The following is a 14,762-nucleotide window of genomic DNA, read 5'->3' as shown; positions in this document are numbered from 1 at the left end:
TACAGTTACTAAATTAGCTCCTTAGCCCTGTACTGAGCACAGGTGTCCTCTCCCTGATTTTCACAACTTGCTCCTTCACATGATTCTTCTCTCTGCTATAATATCATCTTGTCAGAGAGTTCTTCCCTGGTGACCAATCTGAAATAGTGCCCTTCCTCCTTTCTAGCCCTCTACCCTGCTCTATTTTCCTTGATATATTGTGTATTTACATGTTTATTATTTATCTCCCTGATTAAAATATAAGCTCATAAGAGAAGGAATTCTTGTTTCTAAACCCTAACATATCTGACAATGCCTGGTACATTGAATGGGCTCAAATATTTGAAAGAAGAGAGGGAGGGGGGGGGGAGGGAAGGAAGAAGGGAGGGAGGGAGGGAGGAAGGGAGGAAGGGAGGGAGGAAACCTCTTGACTACCCTGTGATGTTTAGCTATTATCCCCATGCCACATTGGAGAAAACAGAGACCAGCACAGCTTGAATCACTTGCCCAAGGTCACACAGCTAGTAAGTAGCAGAGATGGGGTTTAACCCAGATAGTGTAAACCTATAGCTGTTAAAACTAACCAACCAGTTAATGAAATTTAATTTTGTTCAATTATAGTTTATAGTCAATATTATTTGGTATTAGTTTCAGGTGTACAGCATAGTGGTTAGACAGTTAGATACTTTACAGTGTTCCCCTGTATTCCCAGGATCCAACTAGCACCATACATAGTTATTACACTATTATTGACTATATTTGCTATGCAAAAACATTTAATTTTGTAAGTTAAAGAAACTTCTGATATTTGACAATCCCCATGAAGTTTTTTTAATGGTTACTTTAATTCCTCTAATTTTTACTTTTTCAACAAATGTTTATTGACAGTTTACTAAATAGTAAAGCATACGACACTAAGTCCTAAATTGACACAAAAAGGTATGTCTCCTATAGTTGGAGAAATTAAGCTTTCACTCATGAAGAGATTACTATCAGTGCAAAGCAACAAATGGGGAAAGCCAAACGAATTATGGAAGAGACCCCTTTTCTCACAGGTGGCAAGGGAAAGCATCACCAAAAGGATGGCCTAAAATGACGAAGGATTCAGAAAAGTTGAGAGCATTCTAGGTGAGAGGAGCTAAATGAGGTTCAGTGTGATTTTATTTTTTTTACATATATTTTATTGATTTTTTACAGAGAGAAGGGGAGAGGGCTAGAGAGTTAGAAACATGAATGAGAGAGAAACATCGATCAGCTGCCTCCTGCACACCCCCTACTAGGGATGTGCCTGCAACCTAGGTACATGCCCTTGACCGGAATCGAACCTGGGACCCTTCAGTCCGCAGGCCGACGCTCTATCCACTGAGCCAAACCAGTTAGGGCAGTGTGATTTTATTTTTAATAAAGCCTCGCCCGGTACCCAATTCACTTGCACTTATTGAAATGTCTATCAGAAATTCTTCACCGGTACGTCCACATTAAAGTTACTCCTGTGACCAAATCTGATATGGAAAGCAGTTTAATGTAAGACGCGTCTGTCTGGGAGTCTATCCAAGGGGAGCTGCTGTTAGAGATTCTTCAGGAGCCTCATCAACATATGGAACTTGGTTCTGTGTCATAAGCTTCCAGAAGACTAACAAAGAAGCCACATTCTACTGAAGAAGTTTTCTCACCTTTCAAGTTATTTGTGGACATCAGTTCTGAAAATTTATGACCAGGGATATGGGACTTATGAACACAACCTTAAAATGTTAAGGTTGGATGAATTTCTGACATGTACTTTGTATGCTTTGTTTTAAAAGACAAAGCAGTGACTGTCTTCTGTTAAAATTTGTGCTCATAGGAAATTATTTTAATAACTAAAATTTCAAGTAAGTTTTATGGTATATTTTATTTGTTTATAGATTTTATTGAATAGCTTTATTTATTCATTCATTCATTCATTCATTCATTGAATAGCCAGTTTGATACTGTTTGCTTTTTTCATTCTTGAAAATGCCTCACATTTCAGTACTTGCATGTTTTGTGTTCAGTATATATATTTTACTCTAAAAAGGAATTTCAAGGATATTTGCATTCTTGATGAAAATTTAAGTCAGTTTAAACTGAAGAAATCCTTTTGTATTATTCATGGATTTGTAGCAGTGCTATTAGTATATAAATTTTTTTTCCTGGAAGAGAAGAGTAAAGTAGCATAAGTAACTCAATAACTATGAGGCCAACCAACCCAAACTCTTTGTAACATAAAATGCATTTTAACTTTGGATAAATTCATAAAATATTAATATTCAGAAGGAGTCAGTTGAAGATGAGATTTTCATGTGTGAGATATCTTCCATGAAACTCCCATTCTTTTATTCCATGATTACGTCTTGGGTAATAGTGCCATCTGCTGTGTTCAGCCTAGCACTGCTGCCAGTTTAGAGATCTGTTTATGTTTATTGTCTATAAATGGCATACAGATTGAAATTTTGTCTTTTCAAATAAAAGGTTTATATTGGACTTTGTCATCTTGATTTACTAATTTTAAATGTGTATACCTTTTGATAACATTTTAAAAGAAAATTCTGTAAACGTTGTAACATGTAAAATTGTCAAATATATAACGAAGTAGCAGATGAGCCTAATTTTTATAATATAACATCAGTGGTAACTAATAAGCTTTTTGATTTTGATTTTTCATCACAAAAGAAACAAAATGATTTTCCATGCAGTGAGTTAGTATTGATTGTTTTAGTCTGTAGTGACTTAGCTTTCTGACTCCATTATTTGTTATTTTACTACTAAGAAGTATGTCTCCCTTCTACTGACATCTTACAGACAGCCTATGAAAGTCATTATATTTACCAATGGTATGTTTATCAAAAAGCATCAAGTGCTAGATGTTTCCTCCGTATTTACCACGTTAATATTTTTTAATCCTATAATTTTAATTCTCCCAGTAACTTTGTCACTTATGTTTACCTCATGGTTGATGAATGCAAGATACTTTGTATGGTAGGCATTCATGCCAAGTATATAAACAATAACTAGTTTTCACTCACGTTTTTCTCAGTCTTAAAATTGGCACGGGATTTTAAAATGACAAATTGGCATGTATAGCTTAACCTCAATTTAAAATAATTTAGTATATATTATCAATGTGCTTTATTCTGCTGCCAAAAATGACAGGGTTAGACTCAAGGCATACATTTGTGGGCATTGATATTAGAATTTTGAGTATGAAGCAATGTAAACATTGTTGTGCCTGTTGTTTCTAGACAGCATGGAGCTGAGCTATTATGAGACTGAAAATGTGAATCTCCCATGAATCTCACAATCTTTCATTTAAATATCACTTTTACTCTTTAATTTAAGTATCATACTCTTTAGTTTAAATACCACCCGTAAAATGGTTCCCACATGGAAAGGCAAAAGCTTTGCTGGTTTATTTTCAGATTGTGAGTCAGGCAAACTGGCTTTCCCCTATCTGCCTGTCACTGTAGTCCTGGATGATCACTGAAGAACCCAGAGATCATGTTCTGTTTTTCTCTAATCTTTCTCCTTCCTTTCTTTATAATTTCTCCAGTGCTATTTTGTTAAACATACTGGCTGGTTGTATGTCCATATTTAAATCTATGAACACTATAAGCTTTATACAGCAAGTACTGTTGGTGAGCTCACCTCTGACATTTAATACTAATGATGTGCTTTGTAAATCTGAATGAGAGAATATGTTAAGGAAAATTCCAAAGGGTCAAACAGTTGATACATATGAGACATCCTGAAGTCAGAAATATTTGACTTCGCTTGGGAATTAGTGATTTTGAAATAATAGAGAGCTAATGAAGACCTATACAGACAAATTGTTTTCATATTGGCAAATTAAAGTTGGATCATGTGGAATGGTACACATGATAATTTTTCTCTGCTATATTAACACTAATAAACATGCTATCCACTGGTATGGGATGTGTTAATATTAATAAATTCACTGAGCAAAGAATCTCTCATTTCACATGCTCAATTAGTACATTGCATAATTAAAATCCACAGGAGCTTTTATTCTAAAGCATGTGGAGCCATTAGCTCTTCCATGATACTCCAACAGTGCTTGCTTTTATGAGGGAAAATATATTCTTCCAAAGATGGGAGTGTTGGCTCTGGCTCTCGCTGCAAAACAAAAGCTGGATGTTATTTTCACTTTTGCCTTTTCCATAAAAGTGAAATCCTCTTCAGATTTTTCAGTTAACAAAAGCATGTACTAATGTAGATCTTTTGTAAAAGTGGAGTGGAGTGATGGGAACTTTCAAGAAGCAGAGGGAATATTTGTATTTCCTCTCCCACCCACTGACAAGGCTGGCAATCCAGTCGCAGTGAGCACCCCTGCTGCCCAGGCTATTCTCTCTCAATACCATTCCTCACTAAAAGGAGCCCAGGCTCTTTGGAGATATGGCTAATTTCAAGTCCTGGATGGAAACTATTAAATGAGCCTGGAACATCTTTTCAAACCTTAACTACTAGGGATCATATCGAAAGGATGCAGAAACCAACCTGAAGAGGTAGACTAATTTAAAATATGAAAACAACTACCATGGACTAAAATACATTAAAAATACAAATGTTAACTCATATTGGTCATCTTTGTACCAAAATTGATAGAGGGAAATAATTGAAAATACATTCTGCCTTTTCCTGTATAGACTATATTTTACAATCACCAAATCGTCAATGAGGCAAGTTCTTCATTATAGAGGAATTAGAGCTAATAAATGCAGGAAGAATAATAGAATTAGAAATCACCAGTTTCAACCTCTAGTGCAATGATAGATCTAAGCAACAAACATTTATATCTGCTAAAACCTTTCGATGAAAGGTCATAAAGAACTTCATAACAGAAGGGTCAGGCTGACAACACCTTGGACCCACTGCTCAATCTTAGCCTCACTGAAAGTGGGAGAAGCGCATCCTGATATGATGTAATAGGATTGCACAGCACCACCTTTGATGTATTCTTGGTCAGAAGAAATTGAAACTGAATCTAGATCTAACTACTGGTTTACACAAACTACAAAGGGTAAAGGAACATGTTAAATGACACCATGAGAATAAAAATTAGCCAGACCCAGAATGTGGAAATTGTTAAAGGATAAATGATCTGTTTTCTTCCATAAATAAATGGCAATGAAAGGAAGGACAGTGGACAGGAAATGATTAAAAGGGATTTAAGATACTTATTGACCAAGTGTAATGTGTAGACCTTGTTGGGATCCTGTTCCAAACAAGCCAACTATAAAAAGACATGTTTTGGGACATTTGTGAAAAATAAACATGGACTGTATAAGATGATATTAAGAGAATTATCTATAACTAGAGGCCCGGTGCACAAAAATTTGTGCACTCAGGGAGGTCCCTCAGCCCGGCCTGTGCCCTCTTGCAGTCTGGGACCCCTCGGAGGATGTCCACCTACTGGCTTAGGCCCACTCCCTGGGGGGATTGGGCCTAAGCTGTCAGTCAGACATCCCTCTGGCAGCCCGGCAGCCCTCGGGGGATGTCCACTTGCCAGCGGGGAGCAGGCCTAAGCTGCAGTCGGACATCCTTAGCGCTGCTGAGGAGGCGGGAGAGGCTCCCACCACCACTGCTGTACTGGCAGCCGTCAGCCTGGCTTGTGGCTGATCAGAGCTTTCCCTGTGGGAACGCACTGACCACCAGGGGGCAGCTCCTGAATTGAGCGTCTGCCCCCTGGTGGTCAGTGTGTGTCATAGTGACCAGTCATTCCCAGTCGTTCTGCTGTTAGGGTCAGTTTGCATATTACCCTTTTATTATATAGGATAGAGGCCTGGTACATGGGTGGGGGCTAGCTGGTTTGCCCTGAGGGTGTCACAGATCAGGGTTGGGGTCCCGCTTGGGTGTCTGGCCAGCCTGGGTGAGGGGCTGATGGCTGTTTGCAGGCTGGTCACACCCCCTTCAGGGTGGGGGTCCCTCTGGGGTGCCTGGCCAGCCTGGGTGAGGGGCTGATGGCTGTTTGCAGCTGGTCACACCCCCTTCAGGGTGAGGGTCTCCACTGGGGTGCCTGGCCAGCCTGGGTGAGGGACTGATGGTTGTTTGCAGGCTGGTCAAGCCCTCCTCAGTGGGGACCCTCACCCAATGGAGGATTGGCCAGCCTGGGTGAGGGACTGGTGGCTGTTTTCAGGCTGGCCACACCCCCTTTAGGGTGGGGGGTCCCCACTGGGGTGCCTGGCCAGTCTGAGTGAGGGGCTGAGGGCCATTTTCAGGCTGGCTAAGCCCCCCGGCGACGGGAGCTCCCAGCCTCTCCTTTTTTTTCTTTTTTAATTATATTCTGGGATTTATTTGCCTTCTGTAATTGAAACTGTTGCTTTGAGTGGAGCTCAGAGCCAGCCAGGGTGGGCGTGAGGGAAGCCTCCTGCTCGCTCCAGCTCTGTGGCCACGGCCAGCTGAAAGCAGGTATCTGGGGTTTATTTACCTTCTATAATTGAAACTTTGTTGCTTTGAGTGGAGCTCAGAGCCAGGCCACAGCAAGTGGGAAGCTTGGCTTTCTCCATCATTGAGGCAACCAAGCCTCCTGCTCGCTGCAGCTCCGTGGCTGCCAGCCGCCATCTTGGTTGGGTTAATTTGCATATGGTCACTCTGATTGGCTGGTGGGCGTGGCTTAAGGCATAGCGAAAGGCACGGTCAATTTGCATGTTTGTCTTTTATTAGTGTAGATCAGTGATGGTGAACCTATGACACGTGTGTCAGAGGTGACACGCGAACTCATTTTTTTGGTTGATTTTTCTTTGTTAAATGGCATTTAAATATATAAAATAAATATCCAAAATGTAAGTCTTTGTTTTATATGGTTGCAAATATCAAAAAATCTCTATATGTGACACGGCACCAGAGTTAAGTTAGGGTTTTTCAAAATGCTGACATGCCGAGCTCAAAAGGTTCGTCATCACTGGTGTAGGTAATAAAAGCGTAACATGCAAATCGACAGAACAGCAGAATGACCGTCCAAATTAGGACTAAGCCGGGGCTGTGAAGGCCTACTCTTACACAGATTTCACGCATAGGGCCTCTAGTTGGTAATATTGTTGGATGTGAAGATGGTATTGTTATGGTGCTGTTTTTAATTTTTTTTCTTAAGCCTTATCTGAGATGCCTCCTGAAATATTTAGTGGTCACATGGTATGATATCTGGGATTTACTTTACACCTGGTCTACCAAAACACACATACACACTGAAGTGTGATGGATAGATTAATTAAGAATAATGGAAAGTTAATGATTATAGAAGCTGGATGGTGGGTACAGGTGTATTTATTGTGCTCTTATTTTAGTTTTATGTGTATTTTCAAAATAATGAGGATTTTTTTTCACTTGTTTTTTGAAAGTTCTCCCACCAGATTAGCCCAGATTGGCTTAGATCATTATAGCGGTGCCTTCTCAGCAGTATTTTAGGTTTTAGGTGAAAGTCTTAGTATGTAGGGACATTATACTTTCAGATCATAGGGGAAGAAAGGTTTCTTGCTGTAGCCTAACTATTACTATAGCTTTTCATCCAGTTAAATTTTTCTTTTCATCCAGTTAAATTTTGTGAGTTAAAATTACTTCATAGAAATAAAGAACTCTGCTTAGGTGTAGTGTCGTTAACAAGTTTATATGCCAAAAATACACTGACAATTCCCCCCCCCCCCTTTTTTTTTAGACCAAACCACCCTGGTAGAACAAGTAAAAAGAGTAAAAGAAATTGAAGCCATTGAAAGTGATTCTTTTGTTCAGCAGACATTCAGATCAAGTAAAGAAGTCAAAAAGGTAAGTTTTCATCCAGGTATTATGAATAAACCTTTAGATTCCAACTGAAGAGATGCTTTATTAATGGATTTCACTTAAATGTAAGAGCTTCTGCTAATAGATAGATGAAGTAGGGTGAGAGAGTGTCAGCATGTTATTGAGAGAGAGAGAATGAACCAGTGAGAATCAGTTTGTTTAATTTGTCAAAAAATATACTGTAAAAATGTGTCTGATGCCATTTTTATTTTAAAATTCACTGAAAAGACCAAGTAAAATGTCAACACAGTTCTACAACAATAATATGCATTTCATGAACATATATGATTTTCTTTTCAAGCATATATACTGGTATCTACTTTTTGAATTCGCATTGCTAGAGAAAAGTTAGAAAAGGCCTTTAACAATGAAATTATACCCAAATAGTAACATATATTTATACTCTTGCCAGATAGGTATCTAGTAAAAGGGGCTTTGATTAGCATTTTATTTCTGTTGAATATTTTGTGTGTACTTTCAGTCATAATTAAGGCTGCTTTTGGGAATATATGTTCCTTTGGTAGGAAAAGACATTTTACTATGAAAATACATGTAATCTTTAGTAACACATCTGACAAAGACATGGTATACTTACCAATTACTCAGAAATATTCTACATGTATACATAAGCTAATGACTGAGAGAACCAAGATGGAGCAGGGGCCTCTGCCTCCACAAGGAACCTTTTTAAGTCTATGTGAAGGAAGCACATCTTCTGTTTCAACTATTTTTAAAACAGTTTTCCCTTCACAATGATCATAAAAAGCAATAAAATCAATTCTGGAAACCCTAGAAATGCTAGATTTAGGTTGGATAAGTATGACAGAGAAGCAAAAATAGCCTAGAAATGTTATTAATTCAGCACTGTGAGTTGAGTCCGTTAGAAATGTATTTAGTTAAAATACTTTACCAACAATTTTATTTCTTTCCTCCAAAAGCAAAACCAACTTGCAGACATCTTGGGTTTAGCAATTGGGAAGCAGTGGTCAAAAAGCATAAAATGTAGAGTCGGACAGACTTGGAAACACATTCTGATTCTATTTACTATCTACATCCTTAAACTATATAACCTTATTAAACCTTGGCTTTCTTATCTTCAAATGGGGATAATACCCATGGCAGAGGTCTTTAAAAGATAAACAAGATACTGTACGTAGAACAGTTAGCCAAGTGCCTGGCACACAGGAAGACTCCAGAAATGAAAGCTGTTTACTACTCTTCTTCTCCTGCTCCTGCCCCACCTCCTCCTCTTACTGAACACTGAGGGATATATTTGTCGATGGCTTCCTAAAGAGGAATTGTAGGTACAAGGATTCCCATTGTGGTTGGACCAGAGATTGTTGTAATATGGTTTCTATACCTTGACCTAGTGTATTACCAGCAAAATAGTTAAAAATTACTTCAGAGCTTTATGTAGCTTTAAATTTGCTGGTTTAAAGGCATCAGCTTTGGACCAGTTTGTTTCAACACAGCAATTTGAAAACATTAAAGCACTGAGCAAATTATGAGAAACAATGTTGTATCCTAGCCCCACTTTTTAAATTTAACTTAAATGTCTGCCATTAATAGCAGACATTTAACATATATAATTTATCTAATATCCCAATAACCCTTATTTATAGCTAAGGAAGCTGAAGCTCAGCAAATTTTATAACCATGGTCAAACTGCTAGTAAATGACAAGAAGCAGCATCTAAATCAAATTTGTCCAACTCCAGAGCCTCTTTTTCCTATTATTAAATGTCTAGTAATTGTGAATGCAATGAACCTTCCCTGTTGTAATATAAAGAAAGCATGCATTGAAATATAGTAAGTGGCACCAACAGGGGAATATGCTAAAAAGCCTCAGAAGATGGCATTTACCTTGGTGAATGTACAATAGGATTAGCTATACAACACTGGACTTTTATTAGTCACTGCATTTCAAAATTATCAGAAAAGCAGTGATGGGCCAACAATGAATAAATTCACATTCGACTATATATAAAACAGGACCAATCTTAGTTTAGAAAGTGAAATTCTGTTTTTAGTTTCTAAAATGTCTGTGTCTCCAGTATATGGTAGGAATTCAGGATGCCCACGAAGCTGAATTATTTATTAGGAGATTACTTAGCAAAGGGAGGTAAATTATCTTGAGTACTGTTTAATCCAGATCATGGGAGAGGTGATGGGGTATCCCTGATGCATAGCAAAGACTCTCTTGAGGACTAAATTACCCACGACCCAAGTTTCAACATCTTTCTCTCCTGGAAAGTTCTACACTCATTGGTATAAAGTTTATATCTAAAAAAGGCTTTTCTATACTATCCACCCTTTCAATTGGTAGAGTCTTTAGCAATGTTAATTCCACTAATTAAGCTAGGGAGCCGTTACCAGAAAAGTGGCTGTTACTAATGACATGCTAGACACAGTGTCGTCTGCAACACTTATCGATTGGACTAGTTTCACCCTCTGCAATCATGTTTCTCTTGTGAGTAATCTAATAGCTCCCGGTATATCATCAACATCAGGAACAAGATGCAGCTTGTTTTCAGATTGCTGTCCATAATAATATTACCAGTTATTCATCCCTTAAATTGTTATATCTGGCAGATATCCGCCTCTGTTTAAAAAGAGGGTAATTTGTTCTTTAACTTGAAGTACAATTTGAAAACAATTTTTTCCAAACTGAACCACCAGGTGGCAGTTCTGTTCAAAGACGGATGTTTGATAGTGGCCATGTTGAGGGTTTTTTAATCATCAAATTTTATTTTCTTCACTTAAATAAAGAAGCAATTAATGATTGTTTTCACACATTTTGAATTATGTATTATTATATAATAACTTCCATGTTCTGATTCAAACCTCTGAAAACTTCACTTATATTTGCATAAGAACTTCTCAAAAAAATATGTACAGTGAAGATAAAAAATAGAATTAGGTTACTTAGTTTTTATAATAAAATATTATCTCTGCCATACTTTTGGCAACTAGAATAACAGCACGCCACAATTTTTCAAGGCAGTTGCACACAGACAGCTAGTCTCCTAACTAAGCCCTATCAAAGAACGGCCGAGATATGCAGAATGGCATGCTCTTCTAGTCTCTGCACAGCAACATAGACTACCAAACAGTGATGTCCTGGACCTCACTGGATTAGGATACTCCCATTTTTCTCCTTGCAGAATATTGGGTTTAATCTATGTCTTCAATTTTATAAAGAGTCAGTATAATATCTTCTAAATAAGGATTGCGAGTCTTCTAGACCCAGTATGTTGGAGTCATAGAAATATTTGAGACCTGGGGGGGGGGGGGGGGGGGGAGTATTGGCTCCAAAATATAAGAATAGAACTTCCAATTCAAATTTAACAAATATTTCTTTAAATATTTCTTATGTCGCTTGTTACAATTTGTGTTTATATATGTATTATTATGTACTAGAGACCCTGTGCATGAAATTTGTGCATGGGGACGGGGTTCCCTCAGCCCAACCTGCACCTTCTCCAATCTGGGAGCCCTCAGGGGATGTCCTACTGACGGCTTAGGCCTGCTCCGCATGGTTCTCTGCTCTCTGCAGGGCCTGCCTGCTCAACGCCGCAGCGACGGGCAAGCAGGCCCTGCTGTCTGTTCTCTGCAGTGCCCACTTGCCAGCTCGCCTGGTCGCTGTGGTGACCCACAAGCAGACCCTGCTGTCTGCTCTCTGCAGGGCCCACTTGCCGGCTCGCCCCCCGGAGGGACTGAAAGGTCTGGAGGACTCCTGGGGGCGGGTCCAGCTGCACCGCCTGCCGGCTGCTCACCTGGCGGGGCTGAGAGGACTGGGCACTGCCATCTTGTGGCTATGGGCACCGCCATTCATATTCCCTCTTTATTAGATAGGATTATTTGTTAGTAATCTGTCAGTCCCATTAGGAAAATGTAATCTCCAATTGGGACAGGGAACATAACTATTTTATTCTCTTTGTGTACTCAGTGCTTAGCAGTTAGTAGTACTTAATAAATACTGGTTAAATAGATGGATTTTTAATTCTAAAATAAGTTATTCTAAGAAAGGATTAACTCATTCATGCCTATTTCATTTTTTTTCTATATGATTTTCTCAGTGAAATCTGTTTTGCCCTTCATTTAAAGAAGTGAGTGTTCAGAAGTAGACAGGTCAAAAAGAAAATGGAAATTGAAAAAACAATAGGTGTAGAACCAGTAGGTATAGAAAGGGAGCTAAGAAGTTGAATTAATCTCCCAATTGTCTTCATTTTTTATTTTAATTTTTAATTTCAACTTCTCATCTAACCCATTTCATATTATCCCTGAAACCTTGCTGCTAATAACTGCTTCCCTGGCTTTCTCCTTTCTTAGGGGAGGAAATATTGGAACCATCCCGAGTTAGCACCAAACTGCTGCCTCCTTCCTGGCAGGAACGATGATTTATTAGTCTTTTTGTCCCCAGCCCTTAACACAGTGCCTATATTATTCAGCAATAAAACTGAATGAAGTACTGATATGTGAATAACATGGATGAGCCTTGAAAACATTATGCTAAATGAAAGAAACCAGTCACTAAAAAACACATATTGTATGATTTCTTATATATGAAATGTCCAGAATAGACAAATCCATAAAGACAGACAGATTAGTGGTTGCCAAGGGTTGGGAAGAAATGGAGAGTAGTGACTTTTAATGGGTATGGAGTTTTGGAAAGGATGATGAAATGTTTTAAAGTTGCTTGTGGTGATGGTTACAAAACTCTCTGGGTATGCTAAAAGCTATATGATTTTCAATATGTGAATTATATCTCAGTAAGACTGTTATTTTAAATAAATAAATAACCTATGACTTTGCTTTTTATACTTAAAGAGGCCAACTAAAGGCTGGAGATTTGTTGCAACCTTGTTTTGTAATAGAATTTACATATATGAAATATATTTTTTTAATAGTATGGACTCCAAGTACCAATTTCTTAAAATTATGCTGATCATAAGAAATGATAAGCATTTTCCCAATGTTATTGTATTTGTTTGCTTGTTTGGGGAATAATTATTTTTTTTAATAACCTAGGGCTTCTTCATGATGACTTTCATCTCAAAAGAGACTATTGAGCAATTATTATTCAAAATCAGAAATACTATAAAAGCAGAATTGTAATTGTATATTGTGATGCAATTAATAATACGTGTTTTATGTCAGTCGGTGGAAGCCAGTGAAGTGAAGCATGTACCTGCAGCATCAGGACCAGTGTCAGTAGCTGCTGATCTACCCAGTAATGAAAAAGAAATAGATGCGAGCAGCATCCCTACTGCTATCAAGTACCAAGATGACAATTCTCTGGCTCATCCGAACGTAAGATCCTTAAACCTAAGACTGTCAGTTGAAGTCTAGTTGACTGAAATGAATTCAGACTGTTGCCCTTTTGTGCTGGCAACAAGATGACCATTGAAGGAGATGGATTCATATGTTCCAATTTGCTAAAAGTAGGCAACTGACCCCCCACACCCCAGCCCTTGGAGCTGTTACATGTATTTGACTATGGTATGTCCAACTCATGTTGCCTGACTTCTAGAAGAAGTATTTATATGACTAAGAAAAATAGACAAAAAGAGGAGTTTTGTTGTGTTTTTAATCTGGCACTAAAAGATCTGATTCAGGCTCAGCTTAGATGGTTCATTGACTATGAACTTGTCATGGACATACTTTGCTGTCTTCTGTGAAATGCTGTCATTTCACTCGGTCTCTCAGAAAGATTGTAGGAAATGAACTTCACAAAATCCTATATAATAAAAGGCTAATATGCAAATAGTCTGAACGGTGGAACAACTGAACAACCAGTCGCTATAACATGTGCTGACCACCAGGGGGTGTGCGCGGAAAATGACAGGTGTTGGCCGTGGCAGGATGGTGGAGCAGGTGAGCAGGGGCACCAGACCAAGGTGGGGCACCAGTCACTGTCATCAGGGCAAACCTCTGGTGGTTACTAAAAATTCTTTGCTCCTGCATGCTGCGGTCCCACCTGGCGCTCACACCTACTGCTGGCGCCAGCCCCACTCGTAAGGTATAAAATTGTTAACCAAATGATGTTGATATTAGTCCTTTTAATCCAAAACTATCTGATCATTATTAATTCCAAATAGATGATCTTCAGTTAAGAAGTCATAGAGTTAAACAGTATTCAAATCTTGTGCTAAAAGATATATTTCATAAAGGTGCTTTGCATCATGTAAGGTCAAACCCCAGTGATTAGTACACAATAACATTTTTTCTTTTTTCTTTTTATTTCAGTTATTTATTGAGAAAGCTGATGCTGAGGAGAAGTGGTTCAAGAGATTAATTGCTCTTCGACAAGAAAGGCTAATGGGCAGTCCTGTGGCCTAATTAATACATATGGTTGAATTAACAGGAACATTGGAAATTTAGGTTTTTATATCCCATTTTAACTTTTTACTCTTATAAAGAATTGACCCAATTATATAAAAAGGTAATCTCATTTAATTCATTTCTCATGTGGGCTTGAATATTTGTTGACTTGAACTTAAACACTGTGAATATTAAAACTAGTGTAAAATTGAGGAATGCATGAAAATCCCTGCTGTTAATAAAGCTAATCCTAAAAATATCAATGTTAAAGTAAATGGCACACAGTATCATTTCTAAGTACAATTTTTAAAATATCAAACTGTCATTTAAAGACACTATTTGATCATGCATATATGAGAATCAAACTATATGCTATAAATATGAAATTTTATCTTCCATGTCTTTGAATCTTTTATTTCACCTTACTGGGAAATTTTAGGAACAATAAAAAGGATTCTTAACAATCTAAGCAGAATGATCATGTTAGTACTTTAAAGAATAACATATTTATTGAAAAAAATTCTTAAAGATTAAATAAATTGATGTCTTATTGTTTAGAGATCAGCTTTTACTAAGTTCCTTTTAAACATGTTAGCAGATCCCACTCGTTCTTTTAGAAATCACATGCTCATGCTAGACCTAACCACTTGG

At 38.0% G+C, this 14,762-nt stretch overlaps 1 protein-coding gene across 2 annotated transcripts in view; it reads left to right on the top strand.

Moving 5' to 3' along the window:
• RSRC1 (arginine and serine rich coiled-coil 1) overlaps window positions 1–14,548 on the top strand; it is a 342,233-nt gene extending 327,685 nt beyond the window's left edge. Inside the window, exons 8-10 of one of the 2 annotated variants that reach the window (XM_070406915.1) lie at window positions 7,667–7,773; window positions 12,948–13,100; window positions 14,037–14,548. In XM_070406915.1, coding sequence (XP_070263016.1) covers window positions 7,667–7,773; window positions 12,948–13,100; window positions 14,037–14,129 — 353 coding nt within the window. In that variant the 3' untranslated portion in view covers window positions 14,130–14,548. The remainder of the gene's footprint in view (window positions 1–7,666; window positions 7,774–12,947; window positions 13,101–14,036) is intronic. The other variant, XM_070406914.1, reaches the window with a different exon arrangement.
• Window positions 14,549–14,762: the final 214 nt, after the last annotated feature.

This window comes from Myotis yumanensis, unplaced genomic scaffold, assembly GCF_028538775.1.
Source record: "Myotis yumanensis isolate MYYU_CA2020_CCGP unplaced genomic scaffold, mMyoYum1.0.hap1 SCAF_2, whole genome shotgun sequence".
Taxonomy (NCBI): Eukaryota; Metazoa; Chordata; class Mammalia; order Chiroptera; family Vespertilionidae; genus Myotis; species Myotis yumanensis.
This window is presented reverse-complemented; position numbering and strand designations above follow the sequence as displayed.